Here is a 23532-nt window from a genome sequence, read left to right as displayed (position 1 = left end):
GCAGTTTATAAAGTGGATTAATAGCTGCCGCCCATCCTGCCATCCTCTGGATTAATTTATCACTGTCACTGACAGTGTGTATCCTCATCACATGAGTGAGAGATTGTGAATGTGACATTTCCATTGCATCTTACTGGAATCCATTCCAGCCATATGCCTTAATTAGACTAATGTAGGACTATCAACACAATCAATTAATCATCATAAATTATATCACATGGTGATTCGTAAATATGTTGGACACTCAGTGAGGAACAGAGTGTGATTGTGCATCATAAATCATACATAAATGAGGTTGTGTGTGTGTGTGTATGCGTGTCCGATCTCACCTGAGTTGGGTATGATCAGATGACCTCCCAGTGAGTTGAACGACCCTAACGCCGTGCACGTTGGATCCCGTGTGCGTGCCAGCGTCTGGTTCCGTGGGGTCACAGGGTCGCTGTCCAAAAGAGAGTGGGTGACTTTTGGGGACAGGGTGGCGGAGAGGTCAGAGGTCATGTCCTCCTGAGGGGTCACTGTGCCAGAGGAGTTGTAGACTTTGATCTTGAGGTTGGGAAGCGGCAGCGGCTCCAGCAGAGGGGAGCTGGTCATGGGGATTTTGTCCGAGATGTCGTGCAGGGCATATACCGGACCGCGATACAGCGCCGCCGCTGTGGACAGGTCAGGGGTCGCCGCCAGCAAATCCGCTGCAAAAGACACACATGACATTACTACTGAATATCATGAATAACATTTGAAGATGATGGAGGGAGGGAGAGAGAGAGGGATGGAGGGAGTGATGGAGGCAGGGATGGATGGAGGGAGGGATGATAGTTGGATGGATGGATGGATGTAAGGAGGAAGGGATGGAGGGAGGGAAGGAGGGAAGGATGGGTGGATGATGGATGGAGGGAGAGATGGATGGTTAGATGGATGGATGGATGGATGGATGGATGGATAAATGAATGGATGGATGGAGTGAGGGATGCCTTAAATGCCTTTGCTCACCAAGGCTGCATTTATTTGATAAAAAAATACAGTAAAAACAGTGATATTTTTCAATTTAATTTAAATTCAAAATAACTTTTTTTTTTTTTTTTCATATGCAATAACCAGTTTCATCAAGACATTTCATCTAAACCACAAATAATTTATTGCATTACATCAAAAAGCCTACAACTTTCCTTTTCATTTCTCTACAAGTGACAATTTTTAAACATCTTTGTTCGAAACACTGCTTCATTCATAAATGGCTTTTGAGATATTCTGCATAATTTTTTGCATGAACTAAATTCACAACTCGGATGTAAACAGCTACAGTACTATCCACTTTTATTGAATGAACGGAGCAGCTTGGTGACTCTGCGAAACATCTTCTGTGCTCCACAAAATGCAAAAAGCCACACAAGTTTGGAACAACATAACAGTGGGTGACTTTTTTGGGTGACCTATTCCTTGTATGTTTTTCTGTTGTGTGCTATTTTGAAATGAAATCACCGTGTGTGCGAGTGAGAGCTTGTAAAGGACTCTTATAGCCAGCGGCTGGTAATCTCCATACTGATTGCTCATTAACATTCAGCTTCCAACAGTGACTAAACAGAGGATTGTCACTTTGCACACCAGCTCTCTTTCTCTCTCTAGTTACTCAGGTGTGAGCATTACTCACTGCGAGTGTCGCGCTCACACTCCTGACGCTCAAGTTAAAGTTATTCATCATGCGGTGATCGGTGAGACAGCGTAAACCGCACCGCATTGCATCACACCTGTTGATGTAAACGCGTCCAAATCCGTAGCCTCTGACAGGAAAGATCTTCAACGGAGCAAAACAGGAGAACTGACAGATGTGTTACGTCTTGCTTTACCATCAAAACTTCCCCTACCTCGGTATTTATCAACTCATTCGTTGACGTCCTCCGCAGCGTCTCCACACGCCGCTTTCACCCTGACAGGGTGCCATTTACACCTACAGCCCGCTTCATGTTTAATTAACAGAGAACGAGTGAGAAAATGAGGAGAAAAGCGAGACAATACGAGTGCGAGCAGAACAACGATTCTTCATTAATGATAACCTGTTCAGGTTGGAGAGTGACAGGCATTCTAATGTTCCTCAGATGAAATGTCACCTGAGTCTCTCTCTCTCTCTCTCTCTCTCACACACACACACACACACACACCTCACAATTTAAAACCGGAACACTGCCTTCCATTCCATTCACCACTTGATTGGAATTTTAATCATTCCTGTGTCTTACGGTGACACACACACACACACACACACACTCCCAGAGTTCCTTGCTGAAGTGAGAGAGATTCTGTCTGAATAGCGTTTGAATGTTTTACTAAAGCAATAATCCACTCAAGGATGTGCGTTATAGTGATTTGCATGTAATACAGTGATTACAAATGAAACCCAGTGAAAACAGCAATATGACAAAAGACACCCATGTTCAAAAATAGTTACATTTAGGTTTAAAGAGACAGTTCACCCAAAAAAATAAGATAAATCACCCTCATTTTGTTCCAAACCTGTATTACTTTCTTTTCTCGTGCAGAACACAAAAGGAATTCATTTGAAGAATGTTGGACTCTAAACAACACTGGAGTCCATTGATTTTCTTTTTTTTTTCTTTTTTTTTCTTTTGTTCTGCTGACAAAAGGAAGCCTGCTAACAAATCCAAAATCTAAGTTCCAAATTCTATCAACATTCATTTAAATGCATAATAAATATTTATGGTTTAAATATATTCTATCTATCTATTTTTTTTTTTTTTTTTTAAATTTGAAGAAAAAAAAAATTTTGACCTCAAATTGTATTATGTATATTAACATTCTCTTATGTTTACTAAGGCTGCATTTATTTGATGAAAAATACAGTAAAAATGGTAATACTGTGAAATATTAAAGGGGTCATGAATTGCGCTTTTGATATATAAGAGGTCGTCGTACTATAAGAATATCCTGTAAATTTCAGAACTTAAAACTTCTTTGTTAGTCTAATAAAAGCTTTTGATTGACACCAGGCCCATCAAACGACTGATCCTGGAATATGCCTATCTATGACATTGATAGGTGAAACTCCGCCTCCGCAGAAAAAAATCAATGCCTACTTCATCATTGCAACATTAGCCCCGCCCACTGGCGTGTTAGTGAGATGAGGAGGAGAGAAGAGCAATACAGGACTAAAAATAACATTACCTTTCAATGGATCCTAATGCTAGGAATATGGTTATTTATTTTCAACAATGTGAATGTCTCAGTTGAGCTTTATTTATTTGTATTCAGAACATTTCACTGTGGATTCTTTGGTAAATCAATCGCATTTCAGCGCAGGCTTTGCAAACAGACTTTTATGATATGGACTCGACAGTAATGCAACAACATGTCAGTAACTGTGTTGATTCTAATGATCTGATCTGATATTAATGATTCATCTACAGTCAGATGTTCTTTGTCTGTGTGTCAGTAAATCAAACCAGTGACTAAACGGTCAACTTCACTTTGTTTCTCTAGGATGAAAATAATCTGTTATTTAAATGGTGATTAAATATCTATAGAAAGCATTCAAAGAATGCTCCCTTTACAATCGCTGGAGCTGTCAATCAAACAGCGCAAGTTTATCAGTGACTGAGTTCTGGACTCGCACCAAAACTCGCGTTTAATTTCTTATATATATTGTGTTTGCAGTGTTAGTTATGATGAAAGCATTCGTTAGTGTGCAGAAATTGAGCTGGATTGACGAGATCACTGCTTTCATGCACTCAACAACATGTCTGTGATCGGCTACAGTGTTCATCACTGCAACCTTTCATGCCACGATCTAAATATAATGCCATAGATCTAAATGTAATGCTATAATCAACACTTCACGATTAGTTAACCTTGAGAGCTGTAATAGTAAAAACGTGCTAAAAGTTTTTCATAGGCTATTTCATAGGCAAAGATGTCAGCCAATCACAGCAGTGGGCGTTTACACTGAAGTCTCACAGCAGACACGCCCCTTAAAACAGAACATTCAAATCAGAGGGCTAAAATCAGGGTAGGAAAAATGCCTTTTATTTCTAAATGATGACAATTTTTGATGTAAAAAGCATACTAACATTATCGGATGGAAACATTATAAAACAATAAAACAATGCAGTTCATGACACCTTTAAAGTAAATATTTTCTGATTGAATATATTATAAAATGAATCATTCTAATATGCTGATTTTCTTCTTAAGAAACATTTCTTACTATCATCAATGTTGAAAACAGCTGTGCTGCTTCATATTTTTTTTATCAGGATTCTATGATAAATAGAAAAACAGCATTTAATTGAAATAGAAATATTTTCTTCGTACATTGAATATGGAAGGCGGTCTGGCGGAAGCTCGATATTTGACTTCATAACTTGTTTAATATGGATATTTTTTACACAAACGCATCGTTTCGCTTCAGAAGGCCTTCATTAACCCCCTGGAGCCGTGTGGAGCACATATTTATGATGGATGGATGTAGATGGAAGCACTTTCTTCAGCTCATACTAGTGACCCCCATTTACTGCCATTACAAAGCTCGGCTGCGTCAGGATATTTATTAATATTTCTCCGATTATTTTCATCAGAAAGACGAGAGTCATATGCACCTAGGATGGCTTGAGGGTGAGTAAATCTTGGGGTAAATTTAATTTGAAAGTGAACTAATCCTTTAATCCTTTTTGAATAAAAGTACATTTCTTTACAAAAATACTCATTATAATCATTATATATTGCTAACCAATCAGAGCAACACTAATCCTCTACTGAAGGTTGACTGTCTCACCTGAGCGTGCCTGTTTGATGCTGACAGGCTGAAATCCGCCGTTCAGCACAGACGAGTCGATGATGTCAGAGTGAAAGCGGCGATGCGTCCTGCGGTACACGAGCAGAGCCACGATAGCAGAGACGACCAGACACATGACCACCGCCATGACGATGCCCACGTACAGCGCCACCTCATCTCCACCCGGCGCAGCTGCATGACAGACAGACACAGCTTATGTTCAGAATGAATACTAGCAGTATAAACTGTAGTATATACTTGGTTTCATTGTGATTGGTTCTGCTTTCCCTGTTCCCTGTATATTGCCTGCTATTTAAAAACAGTAACAGTAGTCATTACTCTGAATGATTAAAACATTAGTATGCTTTGTTAATATCTCATCATGTTTAATTCAGCAGTTCAGCATGTTTAGTTCTTTTAATTTGTCCAGTTAAATTATTTGAAAAAAATATGAATTTTGAATTCCATTTTTTGTTGTGTGTGTGTGCAAATGTCTTAACTTTTGGTGGTCCAATCAAATAATAAGTATGCAGTTGATTTACACTGGAAATGAAGATGGAGTACATTGCATTGTGGGATACAGTATTCTGAGCAGTTGTATACTGAACATTTGTATACCATATAGCTGTTAACTAAAACTGTTAAAAATTGTTTTCATTAATTGAAATAAAGCTGAAATAAAATAAAACAGAATTTAAATATTACATAAAAAATTAGAAGTGTCCTCTTGGTAATTAACTGAAATAAAATGAGTTTAAGTACTAAAAATACTAAAACTAAAATTGAAATAAAGCTAAATAGAAATAAAAAAAGACAAATGCACATAACAATTATAAAAATAAAAGCAAATTCAAAATATTAATAAATGCAAAAATAGTATATAACAAATACTGAAATGGCACTGATCCAAGGCATATAATGCATACAGAAAATTAGCATACTTTGCATATTACATACTATATAGTGCAGAAATACTAAATATTAGTATGTTATTATGCCACACCAAACATAGCCACAAATTCAGATGGGTAAAGTCAAAGGTTATGTTTATAATAACATACTTGCTTTGCACAAAATTGAATTAAACAAAGCCATTTTTTGCAAAGATAACTGAATTCCTCTCACAAGCAAAGTTATATGATAACAAAATAGCACACAGTTGTTTAAAATGGTTGAATAACGCCTACCGTTTCACCTGCTATTTTTAACACACAGTATGTACTGCAGTATTTCATTTCAGATGACACATCATCGAAGTGGCATATGGGTTAAAGGTCACGCCTGAGAATGGCCTTTAAAACAATGGCATTAATCAGTATATAAACCCTGTGCATCAATCATTAAAAGGAGTTTTCACAGTAAGAGAGAGAAAATTAGACGGCCAACTGCAGGAAGATGAAAAAACACCCTGAAAATAGACAGACTGCAAGAGAAGAGAATCTAGTCCTTTAATTTAATGAGGCTATAAATTATTACATGCCATATTGCTCATCTTCCTGGAAATCAGCCTCATTCTTCAGCAGACTGCAGGAGAACAATAGTGACATGTTCATCCGACCTCTTTTCCTGTGGATTTTCTCTCTCTGTGCGTGTGTGAGTTCTGAATTTGTGTGAAGATTAAAAGGGGATCAGGGCCAAAATGAAACTGCAGCTCTGAAACATCAAAGAGAGAAGCAGCCAAAATCGTCACAGTCTCTGATGTTTAAAGTGTGTGTGTGTGTGAATGTGTGCTTAAATCTTCTCTTACGTATCTATTGGATGTGTATGCTGGCGCTCATCACTCATTAGTCGCATTAGACTGCAACAAAGGTACACAGATTAAAACTCCACTCATGCTTCAAACATCCGACTTATCAGGCTGACATTGACAGCAGCGTGTCTTAAAGAGAGACTAGATTCGGGGTTATGAATATTCATTAGGATCCTTCACAGACTTAAGCCCATTGGTTAGGCCCTCACTGATCCACCTAACCAGCAGAGGGCGCAAAAATGATGTAAAAATACTAACAATGCAGTTTTAAAGCGCTTGTCACAAAATACATTGTTTCAAAGCAGATTTACAGAAAACCATGTTGATGTTTAAATTCATGCCTTATAGTTGCATTTACCAGTTCTAGTTGGGTGATAATATAGTTTATTATAGCTGCAATGATAAGCAATCAAGCAGTTTTGCTATTTTAGAACAGACTGACCTACATGAGTGTATGCAGATAAAGCTGGACATACTCATGGGCGATTCTAGGATTTCAATATTAGGGGGCCTCAGCCTCCAATGAGGGTATGACTATACACTGTATTGCAAAAAGAACACCCCTCCAAATCACTGAATTCAGGTTTTCCAATCACTTTCATGGCCACAGGTGTATAAAATCAAGCACCTAGGCATGCAGACTGCTTCTAGAAGCATTTGTGAAAGAATCGCTCTCAGGAGCTCAGTGAATTCAAGCGTGGTGCCATGATAGGTTGCCACCTGTGCAATAAGTCCATTCGTGAAATTTCCTCACTACTAAATATTCCACGGTCAACTGTTAGTGGTATCATAACAAAGTGGAAGCAATTGGGAACAACAGCAACTCAGCCACGAAGTGGTAGGCCACGTAAAATCACAGAGCGGGTCAGCGCATGCTGAGGTGAACAGTGCGCAGAAGTCGCCAACTTTCTGCAGAGTCAATAGCTACAGACCTCCAAACTTTGTGTGGCCTTCAGATTAGCTCAAGAACAGTGCGTAGAGAGCTTCATGGAATGGGTTTCCATGTTCGAGCAGCTGCATCCAACCCTTACATCATCAAGTGCAATGCAAAGCGTCGGATGCAGTGGTGTAAACCACGCCGCCACTGGACTCTAGAGCAGTGGAGACATGCTCTCTGGAGTGACAAATCACGCTTCTCTGTCTGACAACCGGATGGACGAGTCTGGGTTTGGCGGTTGCCAGGAGAACGGTACTTGCCTGACTGCATTGTGCCAAGTGTAAAGTTTGGTGGAGGGGGGATTATGGTGTGGGGTTGTTTTTCAGGGGTTGAGCTTGGCCCTTTAGTTCCAGTGAAAGGAACTCTTAATGCTTCAGCATACCAAGACATTTAATTCTCCCAACTTTGTGGGAACTGTTTGGGGATGGCCCCTTCCTGTTCCAACATGACTGCGCACCAGTGCACGAAGCAAGGTCCATAAAGACATGGATGAGTGAGTTTGGTGTGGAGGAACTTGACTGGCCTGCACAGAGTCCTGACCTCAACCCGATAGAACACCTTTGGGATGAATTAGAGCGGAGACTGTGAGCCAGGCCTTCTCGCCAACATCACTGCCTGACCTCACAAATGCGCTTCTAGAAGAAAGTTCAAAAACTCCCATAAAGACACTCCTAAACCTTGTGGAAAGCCTTCCCAGAACAGTTGAAGCTGTTATAGCTGCAAAGGGTGGGCCAACTCCATATTAAACCCTACGGATTAAGAATGGGATGTCATTAAAGTTCATGTGCACGTGAAGGCAGGCGTCCCAAAACCTTTGGCAATATAGTGTGTGTATATATATATATATATATATATATATGAGTGAGTGTATTGTATGTATGTGGATTACATTATAACATATATATCCAAAGTTATATATAGAGCTGTGCAATAATACAGTTTACATTTTTGTGACGATAAAAACAATCATGCAGATTTTCTATATAGTATATATTGCTTTATGAGAGTGTACTGTATGTATGCAGGTAAAGTAGGATGTACTATATGAAACTTTTAATATGTTGCTGGGCTAAAATATATACTTGTGTATTTTTTGTAGGCACTAGATTTATAACAGCTAGATATTTACATTAATAGTAAGTATGGGCAAATATAATAGACATGCTTGATTCAGTAAACATAAAATAACTAGACAGTGAAATAACTACCCAGCAAATACCATAACCTTGAGAGCAAAAGAAACTGTGTGTGTGTGTGTGTGTGTTTACAGTATAAAACTCAAAGCAGCCGTTGAAGTGTGTGTCACAGCAGGTAGTCGCGCTAAACACAGTGTCGAGCTTGCGACCTTTCATCATCTCTCATGTCGTTCCCTTGTTTTTCCTCAGTGACCGCAGTATCATCTCTCTTCTGCAGTATTGATTTGCTTACACCCATAATTAATTTACAATTAGTGGTAAAAATTTATCACAGCTGTGTCCTAATGACTAATATTATTCGATTACTGACTGTGACCAAACATGATTGTCAGTAGTTATTTCTCTCATTAACCATTACGAGCTCATCTATGTGTGTGTGTGTGTGTGTGTGTGTGTGTGTAATACCAATGTACAAATTATACAATGACTTTCACGCAGAGTCAACTTTGTTGAAGGAATTTCTATACAAATAATTATTGATATAATTTTGGACACTTTACAACAAGGTCCATTAACGTTAGTTCGTGCATTAACCAACAAATATTTTACAGTATTTATCTTTTTATCGTTGATAAAAAAACAGCTGTTCATTGTTAGTTCAATGTCAACTCAGGTACATAAAATAATGTAATAATGTAACAATATTTTTTTTTATTTTAATAATGTACAGATAAAGTAGTAAATGTTGAGGTTAACATTAACTAATATAAATAAATTATTTACAAGCATTTTTCATTGTTTTCATCTTCTTAACTAATGTAGTTAACAAATGGAACCTTATTGTAAATTGTTAGCATAATTTCTGCATAATTTTCAAGGCCCAATCTATTGATGATTGTAATGTTTGTAATTTAACACATATTGCCACCCAAAGCAGTTGTGACTTGTTAAACAAAAACGTTTTTTTTTCTTTTAATATAAAGCTACTGTAAATCTGAAATTACCTACAACAGTGGCTTAAAACAATGACTAAATAGAAAGTTGTGTTATTGGTTGACATTAACCAATTGCTTGCATGGCCTTGGTGACTTCAACCAAAGACAGATGGGTTTTTTTTTTTCATTGCAATAACATGAACTGATTATTCGTTCACAATAACACCAGAAACATGTATTATAAAAGCAAAAGTTCATTTCGATTTCATGTTGCATTTCAGACTCGTGCACGTCCACGTTTGAATATGCATACGTGAGCGTGTGAGCGCGGCAGCACGGCACAAAGGTTGTTTCTATGCAGGAGCACGCTTGACTTATAAACGCTATCGATTGTGTGAAGGAAGTGATTAAAGTGGAAGGACAGTGTGCAGATGCTGAGGGGGGTTAATGAGGGGAAGGAAGTTTGATCGTCTGGCAACCCGTCCGACCATGAGTCTGCGGGCGGAAGAGCCTTCTGCTGATCAGATTCCCTCGGCATCGATCCGCAGGGGTTTTACTGAGCGCACACACTCAGACTGATAACACACACACAAGAAAGTTAAACTATCATCTTCTTAGTGGAGTGCAGACTCTCAAAAAAAAAAAAAACATTATTATTGTCATAAAATGGAACATTATTACAATGAAAATTATCTAGATAGATACAGGGGTTGGACACTGAAACTGAAACACTGGCCAATATAGTGTTGGAGATTTTTTTACGGCTATATATGCGCAGCCTGGTGGCCAACCTTCACTGATTTTACATTCCATCAGTAAGAGCAGAGTGTAAAGGTTGAATTAGCAGAGTAACAGCATAGCTGTACATCAAATACTGCAATCCACACAACATAATGGGAGACATATCAGAGTTCAAAAGAGGGCAAATTGTTTGTGCATGTCTTGCTGGCTCATTTGTTACCAGAACAGCATGTCTTTGTGGTGTATGGTATCCAGGGTAATGTCGGCTTACCTCCACGTAGGAGGAACCACATCCAACAGAATTAACTGTCAACTCAAGAGGAAGCTGTCTGAAAGGGATGTCCAGGTACTAACCCATATAAATCCACAGCTGCCCAACTCACTGCACATTTAAATGCACACCTTGACTCTTCTGTTTCCACCAAAACTGTTCATCAGGAGTCAATATTCATGGTCGGGCTGCTTTAGCCAAAACTTCATGCCAATGCCAAATGTCAGTTTCATTGGTGTCAACTGTACATATCTTGGGCTGTGGACAATGTGAAACATGTATTGTTCTCGGATGAGTCCACCTTCACTGTCTTTCCCAGTTACGGTGTGGAGAAGCCCCAAAGACGCTCAACACCCGGACTGCTGTGGATCAGTGATGCTTTAGGCTGCAATGGCATTCCCTACTGTGCTTAAAAGGCACTTCACTGCCAACGACTACTGAACCATTCTGGAGGACCATGAGCACCTAATGGTTTAATCATTGTGCCCTGAAGGGGGCGCTGTGTATCAGCTTGATAATGCACCAATACACACAGCAAGACTTGTGACAGAACGGTTCAATGAACATAAAAGAGATGTTCAAGAACATATCCCATGGCCTGTACTGTCAACAGATCTAAATATTTTTAAGTTCCATTAAACTTGGAGAAGCAAGACAGACAGACAGACTTTTTTTTTTCTGTCAAAATGACTGAAAGCATTAAATTATCAATAAATGTTTTAAAAATGAATCAATGCTGGAAAAAAATGCAAAAACAATTCAGTAATATTAACAAGTATTAAATTAATGATATTATTCCTTTGATGTACGCTCTTATTTGAGATATCAATTATTTACATTCACATGTTTTCATTGATGCTTTTTATTCAAAGTGACTCACAAATGAGAATTACATAAGCAGAAGCAACTAATCCAAGGGCAAAACAATACTAGTGCTAACATACCACATTACCATAAATACCAGAGTAAAACAATGCAAACAATGCTATGCAAAGTAAAAGTGCATAGAGGCTAGTTAGCCAATCAAGTGCTCCAAAAAGAGATGTTGAGCAGAACTGTATCAACACTTTTATGTACTATAATTATACTCGACATTTCTCTTGTTTGTTTTTTTTTTATGTGATTTTAGATGGAGTTTGTCACAATGCATTCTGGGATTACTTGCTCCATTAAAGATACATGTAATACTACCTTAGAATTTGGCCCATAAAGTTACCTTTAGAAACATCTATAATGCCTTAAATTGTTGTCTATGTAGGCAGCTCACTATAGGTTTTGAAACAGAGTCTTAATCTTCCAAGTGTAAAAGTAATATTGTTAGCATCTCCAACACTTTATGAGCAACATCTTCAGACGACTCACACAGAAAAGGCTTCAGACTCATTTTAATACCTAAATCAATTGTGCTTTGTAGCAGCAGCGGCAGCACAACATTTCCTGTTGGCTTCGATGTAAAGTACGCCTGAGTTTTATCGAAGAGATCTCTTCTGCATTCTGTCCCTCTTTAACTCTCGCCATCGTATGCCTTGAGTCATTTAACTCATTTCACCCGAGAAACACTCATACAAGCTCTAACATGAGCTTTGATGATAAAAGTGCCAAGCTACTAAATGCAGCCATTAAAATGTATCTGGAAGATTAAACGTCTTCTTTGAACATGAGTGTGAGAGAAAGAGGGAGGGAGAGCGAGATCGAGGCTGTAGAGGAGGGGGTGCCGACTGCAGAAAATGTTTAATAAATAATACAGCTCCAGGAGAAAAGAGATAACATTGTCCCCTCAAACACACACACACACACACACACACACACTATCACGGGTGTCTTAAGTCACTCCCAGATGCAGTTAACAGCACTGAAGCATCACTGATAGTTCAACATAAGTAAAGACCTAAATAAAGCGCTAAGCCTGCAACACACTCGCAAATATGTAAACATGAGAGCTTAGCCAATGCATTGTGGCCACCGTACATATTTAAAAAATAGTTTTTGTGTTATATTTGCACAACAAAGCATGAAGATTTTGTAACTAAAAGTGTTTGTGCACTGCACTTACATTATACATTGTTTCAGGTCGTGCACAGCACTTACATTATACATTATGTTTCAGGTCTCAGTTCATTCAAAAGTTACCAGTGTTGCTATATTGAAAATGTTGCTTGCTCAATTTAATGAATTCCTCAATATAATCTAGTTAAACTATAGTCAAAAAAAATGTTCATTTACAGTATTGAAACTATCCAGAGTGACAGCATTTAATAAATATGCACTAAATTACAAACCCGATTCCAAAAAAGTTGGGACACTGTACAAAATGTGAATAAAAAAGGAATGCAATAATTTACAAATCTCATAAACTTGTATTTTATTCACAATAGAATATAGATAACATATCAAATATTGAAAGGAAAAACATTTTGAAATGTCATGCCAAATATTGGCTCATTTTGGATTTCATGAGAGCTACAAATTTTAAAAAAGTTGGGACAGGTAGCAATAAGAGGCCGGAAAAGTTAAATGTACATACAAGGAACAGCTGGAGGACCAATTTGCAACTTATTAGGTCAATTGGCAACATGATTGGGTATAAAAAGAGCCTCTCAGAGTGGCAGTGTCTCTCAGAAGTCAAGATGGGGAGAGGATCACCAATTCCCCCAATGCTATCAGAAAGGAGTTTCTCAGAGAAAAATTCCAAGTTATCATCATCTAAAGTGCATAATATCATCCAAAGATTCAGAGAATCTGGAACAATCTCTGTGCGTAAGGGTCAAGGCCGGAAAACAATACTGGATGCCCGTGATCTTCGGGCCCTTAGACGGCACTGCATCACATACAGGAATGCTACTGTAATGGAAATCACAACATGGGCTCAGGAATACTTCCAGAAAACATTGTCGGTGAACACAATCCACCGTGCCATTCGCCGTTGCCGTCTAAAACTCTATAGGTCAAAAAAGAAGCCATATCTAAACATGATCCAGAAGCGCAGGCGTTTTCTCTGGGTCAAGGCTCATTTAAAATGGACTGTGGCAAAGTGGAAAACTGTTCTGTGATCAGACTAATCAAAATTTGAAGTTCTTTTTGGAAAACTGGGACGCCATGTCATCCGGACTAAAGAGGACAAGGACAACCCAAGTTGTTATCAGCGCTCAGTTCAGAAGCCTGCATCTCTGATGGTATGGGGTTGCATGAGTGCGTGTGGCATGGGCAGCTTACACATCTGGAAAGGCACCGTCAATGCTGAAAGGTATATCCAGATTCTAGAACAACATATGCTCCCATCCAGACGTCGTCTCTTTCAGGGAAGACCTTGCATTTTCCAACATGACAATGCCAGACCACATACTGCATCAGTTACAACATCATGGCTGCGTAGAAGAAGGATCCGGGTACTGAAATGGCCAGCCTGCAGTCCAGATCTTTCACCCATAGAAAACATTTGGTGCATCATAAAGAGGAAGATGCGACAAAGAAGACCTAAGACAGTTGAGCAACTAGAAGCCTGTATTAGACAAGAATGGGACAACATTCCTATTCCTAAACTTTAGCAACTTGTCTCCTCAGTCCCCAGATGTTTGCAGACTGTTGTAAAAAGAAGAGGGGATATCACACAGTGGTAAACATGACCTTGTCCCAACTTTTGTGAGATGTGTTGATGCCATGAAATTTAAAATCAACTTATTTTTCCCTTAAAATGATCCATTTTCCCAGTTTAAACATTTGATATGTCATCTATGTTGTATTCTGAATAGAATTTTGAAATTTGAAACTTCCACATCATTGCATTCTGTTTTTATTCACAATTTGTACAGTGTCCCAACTGTTTTGGAATCGAGTTTGTAAACTAATAAAACTAAGAAATTACCTATAGCTGTTTAAAAAATTATTAAAAAAACTGATTACCTATTTATATAACTAAATTGAAAAAATGTAGTGATTTTAGTATTTAACTAAAAATCCATCAAAAATATTTTTTAAAGGGCACCTATTATGCAAAATTCAATTTTACATGGTGTTTGAACATAAATGTGTCGGCAGTGTGTGAACACAACCAACCTATAATGATAAAAACCCACCCAGTGCTTTTTTTAATCCCCACAAATCATAAGCAGTGTCTCAGAACAAGCTGTTTGCAGATTCTGGGAAAAGTGACGTCACTTTGCGCAAGCCCCGCCCACAACGGCTGTTTTAGCATAGACCCCACCCTGAGCGAGTTGCATACTATCCGCCATTTTCTCCAGGCCGGTGCAACTGTAGTGACTAGAATGTCTCAAAAGCAACTCGGGTGTTTTGTTGTTAGATGTAAGAGTGAAGATAACAGTCTTCATGTACTCATGACATCAGAGCCGCTGAAGACACAGTGCATTAGTTTTATTTTTGAAGAGAAAGCGTCCCCACATACCTAAATTTGTTTATGTCTGTTTGAATCAATTTACACTAGACTGCTCTGTGAACGAGGGTCAATACAAAGGGACAATACAAAACAGGTTTTGCTAAAAAGTTATTACTCAAGGATGGATCAGTACCAACTGTTCATGATCCAGCTTATAGTCTCTAGAGCGGATACTGGATACGGCAGTAATGAAAGGGAGAGCACACACTTTTTTACAGTTCATCAGAGTTGTTTAACGGATATAATTTAATCAGTTTATTAACCACCCCCCAAAAAGGCAAAGGTCTGTATATAGTTGTAACAAGTGTTTTGTGTAATTTGCTGTGTATGTTGATGATAATGCAAGGAAGAGAGAGAGAGTTTATGGATAAGACTTTAATGCGCACTTCTTGTACTGTTCTGGAGTGAAAATGGATGCTTCATCTTTTGTGTGATGTACAATAAACTTCATAAAACTCATCAATAAAGTACTGGCCATCATTCAGACGGGGTCCGCTACAACAGGCTTGCACTAAAAGTGGATAAAAGCAAGATGATAGCCGTAATTAAACTAAACTTTACCTGTTCTATCTTCATGCAATATATATTCTCTTGGACTGTAGACATAATTGTCTGACTCCAGTTCGAAATGAACACCACTACTGACAGTTTCTGACATTTTCAGTGCGGGAGATTGTCCTGTTTTGTTGTTGTTAGTATGCCGGAGCATGAGCTCTTGAAGCTCTGCCCTCCTCTTTAAAGATTTAATCTGATTTTCTGTACTGTCAAAAAAAAATTCAATAGAAATATGCTATTCACAATAGGCAGAGCAGATGACATCAGTTTATCTGCACAACTCAACGCATACTGCATAATTACGCAAACCATGCATGACCCATTTCAGTTCATCATATGCTAATTATTAACATAACTGTATTTTAAAATACAAACACATTTCTGAAACTAAACTAAACAGAAACATGATGCATTTGAGCTGATTTTTGCAATTAAAATGATTATGCTTTTCTCCATTATTACCAAACGATTGTATTCTGGGTGGACCAGTGCCCGCATGGCTTTTATGTGGTCTCACACACATTACTACATGTAAACACCTGCTGATGGGTTATTGTCGTGACCTTAACTCTCTGCTTCAGGAATGAACCTGCAACCGTTGTTTAAGCAGCCTGGATGACTAACCATTGGGCCACCAGCCACGACTCGACTCTGTTTATCTTTAAAACTGGAATTGAAAGTGCCTTTCATTTGCTCAAAAGTGAGCCCATCATAAAGAGCAGAAAGACAACATAAAAACAAAACAGATAAAAGGAGGGTAAAATATGGTAAAATCACAGACAAGAAGCAGGCTGACTGATGTTATGACTGATGAGTTGTTTTCATGAAGAACAGAGCGCTGTGGTGGCCTGTAATGAAAGCCTGAATCATGCTGTTTGATATTCACCTCGGTTCATCTCTCAGGGTTTCATGTTCAACAAATATTTCGGTTTTAATCCAGTTTGAAGAATCTCTACAATAACCCTAAGCTCACATCTAAAGTCAAACACTCTTAAAGGGCAAACACCATGAGAGAGGCATCACAGTCTTCATCTGCTATTATTATCTGTAGAACAGAAGTTTAAAGCCACCGAGGTAAATAACATGTATATGCGGATTACCCTCTGCTCAGGAGCTGCCGGTTCCCATTAAACACAACATGAAATGACATTCAAAAGGCATTTAACCTCCACAGCGTGACGCAGAATATTGAGTGAAGGGCGGGACCTGATTTTATCCATCAGGATTTGATTGGATCGTTAAGAGTAGGCTGTGATGTTATTGGTTAATATTACTGTTTATTGCCCACACAGCCATGATCACATCAGCTGAAAAGAATATTGTTTAAAGAAAGACATGTAACATTAAAATGCAAAACTTTTCTGTACTGATATGAATGAATAACATGATCTATCTATCTATCTATCTATCTATCTATCTATCTATCTATCTATCCATCCATCCATCCATCCATCCATCCATCCATCCATCCATCCATCCATCCATCCATCCATCCATCCATCCATCCATCCATCCATCCATCCTTCCACCCATCCATCCATTATCACAAATCCTATTTACACTGGGGATCAAATAGCATCTGGCCTTTTATCTTGAAATATCATGCACAGATGAATTGGGAAAAAACAAGGCCCAGGAAATTTCTGAAGAAAGTAAATGGGATCAATTTTCATTTCATGTTGCCTTTAAAGAGAATTACTGAAATGCTTCAGGTCATACTGCAAGACCAGAGAGAGTTCTCTCGTTTCAAACAGCATGCAGACTTTAGTCGAGCCTGACTTTACTCCAGAGGTGTTCAGGTTTCCATTCAACTTTGTGAATGTGCTGAGCGGAAAACAGAGAGAGAGAGAGAGATGTAGAGATGCGTGTATGTGTAGATGAGCAGAGAAACAAGACACAGAACTTAAAATGGTGCAAAACACGAAGCAAAACACCAAATCAAAGGACTCTGACAAACAGACAGCAGCATGCTTTCACTCCCGTAGACAAGGAACAGAGCGCAAGCGAAAAAATATAAAGCCAAAGATACTGCGAGACAAGAGATACGGACCCAGGAATCCAAAGCAAGAAAATGAAAGACAAAATAGACACTCACATGTAAACCCCTCCTCTCCCGTCCCTTTAGGCTGAACGGATAGCTGATATACTGAACCTTCAGAGAGAGGAAGGGGGTATTAGACAAAATAATATGAATGTCAAACAAAAACAGCGAGATGTGATTTGGTGATGTGAGACTGAAACGCCTGAACAGAAGATACAGTGTAAAGAGAGCATGAGAAACTGGACGTGCAGATGGTAAATCATGTGAAACCTCACCGACAGGGAGGGAAACAACATACCAACACACATGTCAGCTGGCAACATCTAACAGTCAGGCTCCCCTGGTGAGATGGTAATCAGGTAAACATTCAGTTATCACACTGTGACATTGATCTAGTTGTGGGAATACTAGTTTGAAACTGTAGACAATCTACATTCTTTTCATAATGTAGAGCAGTTTAATTAGAGTCAAGCTATCACTGACTAGTTTTTTTTTTTTTTTTTTTGGCCATATCTGGGGTCAGTATTTTTTTTTTTTTATGCATTAAATTGATCAAAAGTAGTGACAGTAAAGACATTTAAAATGTTACAAAAAAATTCTGTTCATCTGTTTAAAATTCAAATCATGATTTCCACAAAAAATATAAAACAGCACAACTGTTGCCAACATTGACAATAAAAAATTATTGTGCAAATCAGCATATTAAACTGATTTCTGAAGGATCATGTGACACTGAAGACTGGAGTAATAATGTCTCGTCTGCCCCACCAAAATATTCATCCAAAAAATTAGACCTCTATATACAGTACAGTCCGAAAGTTTGGAACCACTAAGATTTTTAATGTTTTTAAAAGAAGTTTCGTCTGCTCACCAAGGCTACATTTATTTAATTAAAAATACAGTAAAAAACAGTAATATTGTGAAATATTATTACAATTTAAAATAACTGTGTACTATTTAAATATATTTGACAAAGTAATTTATTCCTGTGATGCAAAGCTGAATTTTCAGCATCGTTACTCCAGTCTTCAGTGTCACATGATCCTTCAGAAATCATTCTAATATGCTGATTTGCTGCTCAATAAACATTTATGGTTATTTTCAATGTTGAAAACAGTTGTGTACTTTTTTTTTCAGGATTCCTTGATGAATAGAAAGTTCAAAAGAACAGCATTTATCTGAAATACAAAGCTTCTGTAGCATTATACACTACCGTTCAAAAGTTTGGGGTCAGTAAGAATTTTTATTTTTATTTTTTTGAAAAGAAATTAAAGAAATGAATACTTTTATTCAGCAAGGATGCATTAAATCAATCAAAAGTGGCAGTAAAGACATTTATAATGTTACAAAAGATTAGATTTCAGATAAACACTGTTCTTTTGAACTTTCTATTCATCAAATAATTCTGAAAAAAAATATTGTACACAAATATTTTGTAGAAATGTACACATTAAATGTTTCTTGAGCAGCAGATCAGCATATTAGAAAGATTTCTGAAGGATCATGTGACACTGAAGACTGGAGTAATGATGCTGAAAATTCAGCTTTGCCATCACAGGAATAAATTACTTTGTGAAATATATTCAAATAGAAAACAGTTATTTTAAATTGTAATAATATTTCACAATATTACTGTTTTTTACTGTATTTTTAATTAAATAAATGTAGCCTTGGTGAGCAGACGAAACTTCTTTTAAAAACATTAAAAATCTTAGTGGTTCCAAACTTTTGGACTGGACTGTAAACTGAATCAATAATAAATTGTAAATGTGTTCAGCATTCTGTAACAAATAATTTCAGATTTTCTAGACTATTTTAAGAAGACTATTTTAATGATCAGGATATATTAAAAATTAATGTATGGCTTTGGTAGCCATGTATTATGATATTAGGCGGGGCAGAGGGTGTCTGAGCCCTGACCAGCTCTACAGCGACCCACTATTTTCCAATGTAAATCTGTGGTGAAAAATGGAACTGCAGCGGACTCTAATTGAGAGCCATTGGGGCAGATTTCCCGCATTTTGAAAGCGGCTCCCTGATGAATACAGATATCTCTCAATATGAAAGCTATCTTAGGCTGGGCAGTGTAGTTGTAACCATCTCTTAGCTCTGTATCAAAGAAAAATTTGGTCTTATTTGCACTTTGAATATTGAGAGAGTGTGATTATGGTTGCACTTATTGTTTGTTTCTTTGTTCTGAGAATAGAAACTTACTTTCTTTTCCTCACAGGAATTGACCCTTTGCCAGGAGTTTGACTGACAGGCGATCTAACCAATCATAACGCCAAATCAAGCGTGCCGCACAAGTCCTGAAAAGTGAAGCCAAAGCATCTCAATCGCCCCCAGGTGGCTGGAAGCAGTATAGGTCATAAATCCCGCCCTCTCCATGAAATGTACTGGGATGTGAGACAAACTAAACAATCAAATTACACTTTAAACATCTTTTTTCCAAAGATGGTTTCTGTCATTTTAGGCAGTTTTTATCACGCTGGTGTTAGTTCAAGTGTTCATTCTTTAAATAAGTTTGGTTTTAGTTAGTTATTTGATGCTATAAAAACGGGGGTGTGATATCATGGTTGACAGCTGAGATTGACAGCCTCTCTGAGTGAAGTAGTCACTGAGGCGCCAACAGGCTTTTTTTCTGGATCATCGCGAGGAGATTGGAATTTTCACTTCTACATTTTCCATAAATGTTTATTTCACACCGACATAATGAGTTGTTATGAGTTTGGGCGGGACATTGATATCTTGGCTCCACTTCACGTTCACTACTGAGCAGACTCAGGCTCCAAGTTCACTATGCGACTCAAGATGTCAGCGCCATATTGACACATAGGCAGCTTCACTTACTACAATGGAAGAGAGTGAAGGTGCGTCGTCCATCTTTTTTTACAGTCTATGCACCGAATCCACCATTTTGTCTGACAAAGCAATCAAGGGATTAGGAGATTAACATCGGTGGACTCGAACTTGAAAAATGGTGTGAACTGACATCTTTCAGCGGCTGAAACAAATTATTCATGTTTATTTGATGCTATAAATGAACTAGGAAACTGAGCTGAGCTTGAACTGAGGTGCTACAGCGATCTGTCACGACACATTAAAGGTGCCATCGAATTGAAAATTGAATTTACCTCGGCATAGTTGAATAATAAGAGTTCAGTACATGGAAATGATATACAGTGAGTTTCAAACTCCATTGTTTCCTCCTTCTTATATAAATCTCATTTGTTTAAAAGACCTCCGAAGAACAGGCGAATCTCAACATAACACCGACTGTTACGTAACAGTCGGGCTCATTAATATGTATGACCCCAATATTTGCATATGCCAGCCCATGTTCAAGGCATTACACAAGGGCAGCCAGTATTAACGTCTGGATCTGTGCACAGCTGAATCATCAGACTAGGTAAGCAAGCAAGAACAATAGTGGAAAAATGGCAGATGGAGTGATAATAACTGACATGATCCATGATATCATGATATTTTTAGTGATATTTGTGAATTGTCTTTCTAAATGTTTCGTTAGCATGTTGCTAATGTACTGTTAAATGTGGTTAAAGTTATCATCGGTTATTACTGTATTCACGGAGACAAGAGCCGTCGCTATTTTCATTTTTTAAACACTTGCAGTCTGTATAATTCATAAACACAACTTCATTCTTTATAAATCTCTCCGTGTGTAATGTTAGCCGTTAGCCATGGAGCACTATCAAACTCATTCAGAATCAAATGTAAACATCCAAATAAATACAATACTTACGCGATTAGACATGCTGCATGGCGAACACTACGTAAAGATCCATTTTGAGGGTTATATTAGCTGTGTGAACTTTGTTTATGCAGTGATAGAGTCGAGAGCTCGGGACAGGGCGGAGAGCGTGCGATTTAAAGGGGCCGCAGTCTGAATCGGCGCATTTCTAATTATGCCTCAAAATAGGCAGTTAAAACAATTAATTAAAAAAAATCTATGGGGTATTTTGAGCTGCAACTTCACAGACACATTCAGGGGACACCTTAGACTTATATTACATCTTGTAAAAAAACGTTCGATGGCACCTTTAAAGAGCCACAAAGCTGTATTTATTGTTTAAATTTCCTTAAAAATTACACAATTTGAAATCTTATACTTTGTTTCATGTCAAAAGTAACCTGCTCTGTCTTGTCTGTCGACACGTTGTCAGTGTCCTCTTTGCTCCGTGATGTATTTTTCACACATTATGTGTGGCATGAGAGGCAAGGCTTGTTGGACGTAGCAACAGTAACTAAAGGTCTTTGCGAACGGTAAATTCCTCCATACAACTTGTAACATTCTAAAACAACATTCTGAGGCAATAAATACTACATTAAGGCAATACTAAGATATGCGTGTCTGTCAATCAACATTAGAGCGCCACCCTCAGGTTGAATAACGCAAGGACGTTAGACCTCTGCCAAAAGTGTGGCTGATGTGTCCAGCAATTAGAACATAAACCGTACAAAATATTTATCATAAACTAGCACTAAGACCCAGAATCTGCCCTACCTAAATCTAAGGTCAGGAGCTGCTACTGCTGAGAGAGTTGAGTTGAATTGAGTTGAGTTGAGTGGGGTTAAATGGATTGTGCCTGCTCAACTTTTAAGGGGAAGAACTTTTAAAGTTTAAACTTTAGTGAGGAAGTGCCTGCGGGGGGAGAGAGAGAGAGAGAGAGAGAGAGGCAGACACAAGATCCATTACACAACACAAAACAGAGGAGAATCACATCCTCGGCCTGTCTCTCTCTCTCTCTTTCTCTATCAATGCTCACTGCTCTAAACACCAGCAAACAAATTAAACTGCCACACTGATGGCTGGTGATTACATACATTCATGTCAGTTCTGTAGAGACCATCAAACCACTAGTTTCTTAAAGATTCTCACCACCAGTTTGTACTGTGTCTACTGTGACAGTGATTGGAACAAATGAAAGGCCATGATTATGTGTTTTAATAAACAAATCAACTAATAGCATTAAAGTCAACAAGAAACAACATTTGCAATTTAACTTTTGTAATGTGATGTATTTCAGAGTTAAATTACTGTGTTAACTAACTACGGGCTGCAACCAACAGCAACAGCCTAAAACAATGACTAAACAGATTCATTCCACATGGTCTGGGTGAAATCAGCTGAAAAAAAGTTTTATGCAAGATTCTGAAGACAAACTTTTTTTTAATAATAAGTGTTGTTATTGTAACTAAATCAAATATTCATTTGAGGAATCACTAAAAAGTGTTCCCAAAAGTCCCTACCTGGCATTTTACAACTTTTTTTTTGTCAATTAATATGTTAATAATTACTGTTGATATTTTTTAGTACACAATCTCAGCTGACTATTAATTTATTTTCAATTTGGCTGAATAAATGAGTGTTTAAAATAGATAGTGTGTAGTTAAGGTTTACTGGTAACTATTTAGTGTAAATATACATGGATATTGAGTTTAATTCTGTCACTCTAAATAAGATCCTTCTGATAATTAAATACTGTTCTATAATTAAAACATTACATATCAGTATTGTTATTGTCAACTAAAACAAACTATGAAAATTATTTTTCATTATTTGAAATTAAACCTAAAATATAAATATTAGATGAAAAACTTAAATGAAAATTAGAAATATTGCCTTGGAACTGAAAAAAAAAAAAAATTGAAATACTAAAATTACTAAAATTAAAACTGAAATAAATATAAATTAAAGCTAAATAGAAATATTAAAAATGAATATTAAAAGCGCGTAACAAAACTACTAAAACCTAACTCAAATTAAAATTAAAACTGAAAATATAAAAATAAAAGCTATTAAAAAATTAAATACTATAATAGTATATAAATAATACTAAAATAACACTGATTCACAATAAGACCAGGAACATGTATTAACAAAGTAAATAGGCTCAATTTTGACATCATGTTGACATTAAAGGAATCCAGCCTGACTTGACTCCATCAGATTGGCATATGTGTGTGTGTGTGTG

General features: G+C 37.6%; 1 protein-coding gene across 2 annotated transcripts in view; it reads right to left on the bottom strand.

Annotated features, from left to right (window-relative positions):
- The window catches only part of unc5ca (unc-5 netrin receptor Ca), a 190691-nt gene that overhangs the window by 22802 nt on the left and 144357 nt on the right, over positions 1-23532 (bottom strand). The window contains exons 8-10 of one of the 2 annotated variants that reach the window (XM_048188685.1): positions 17591-17647; positions 4781-4972; positions 330-686 (exon numbers count right to left, since the gene is read on the bottom strand). In XM_048188685.1, the coding sequence (XP_048044642.1) occupies positions 330-686; positions 4781-4972; positions 17591-17647 (606 nt within the window). The remainder of the gene's footprint in view (positions 1-329; positions 687-4780; positions 4973-17590; positions 17648-23532) is intronic. The other variant, XM_048188686.1, reaches the window with a different exon arrangement.

This window comes from Megalobrama amblycephala, linkage group LG4 (genome assembly GCF_018812025.1).
Source record: "Megalobrama amblycephala isolate DHTTF-2021 linkage group LG4, ASM1881202v1, whole genome shotgun sequence".
In the NCBI taxonomy this organism is placed as follows: Eukaryota; Metazoa; Chordata; class Actinopteri; order Cypriniformes; family Xenocyprididae; genus Megalobrama; species Megalobrama amblycephala.
This window is presented reverse-complemented; position numbering and strand designations above follow the sequence as displayed.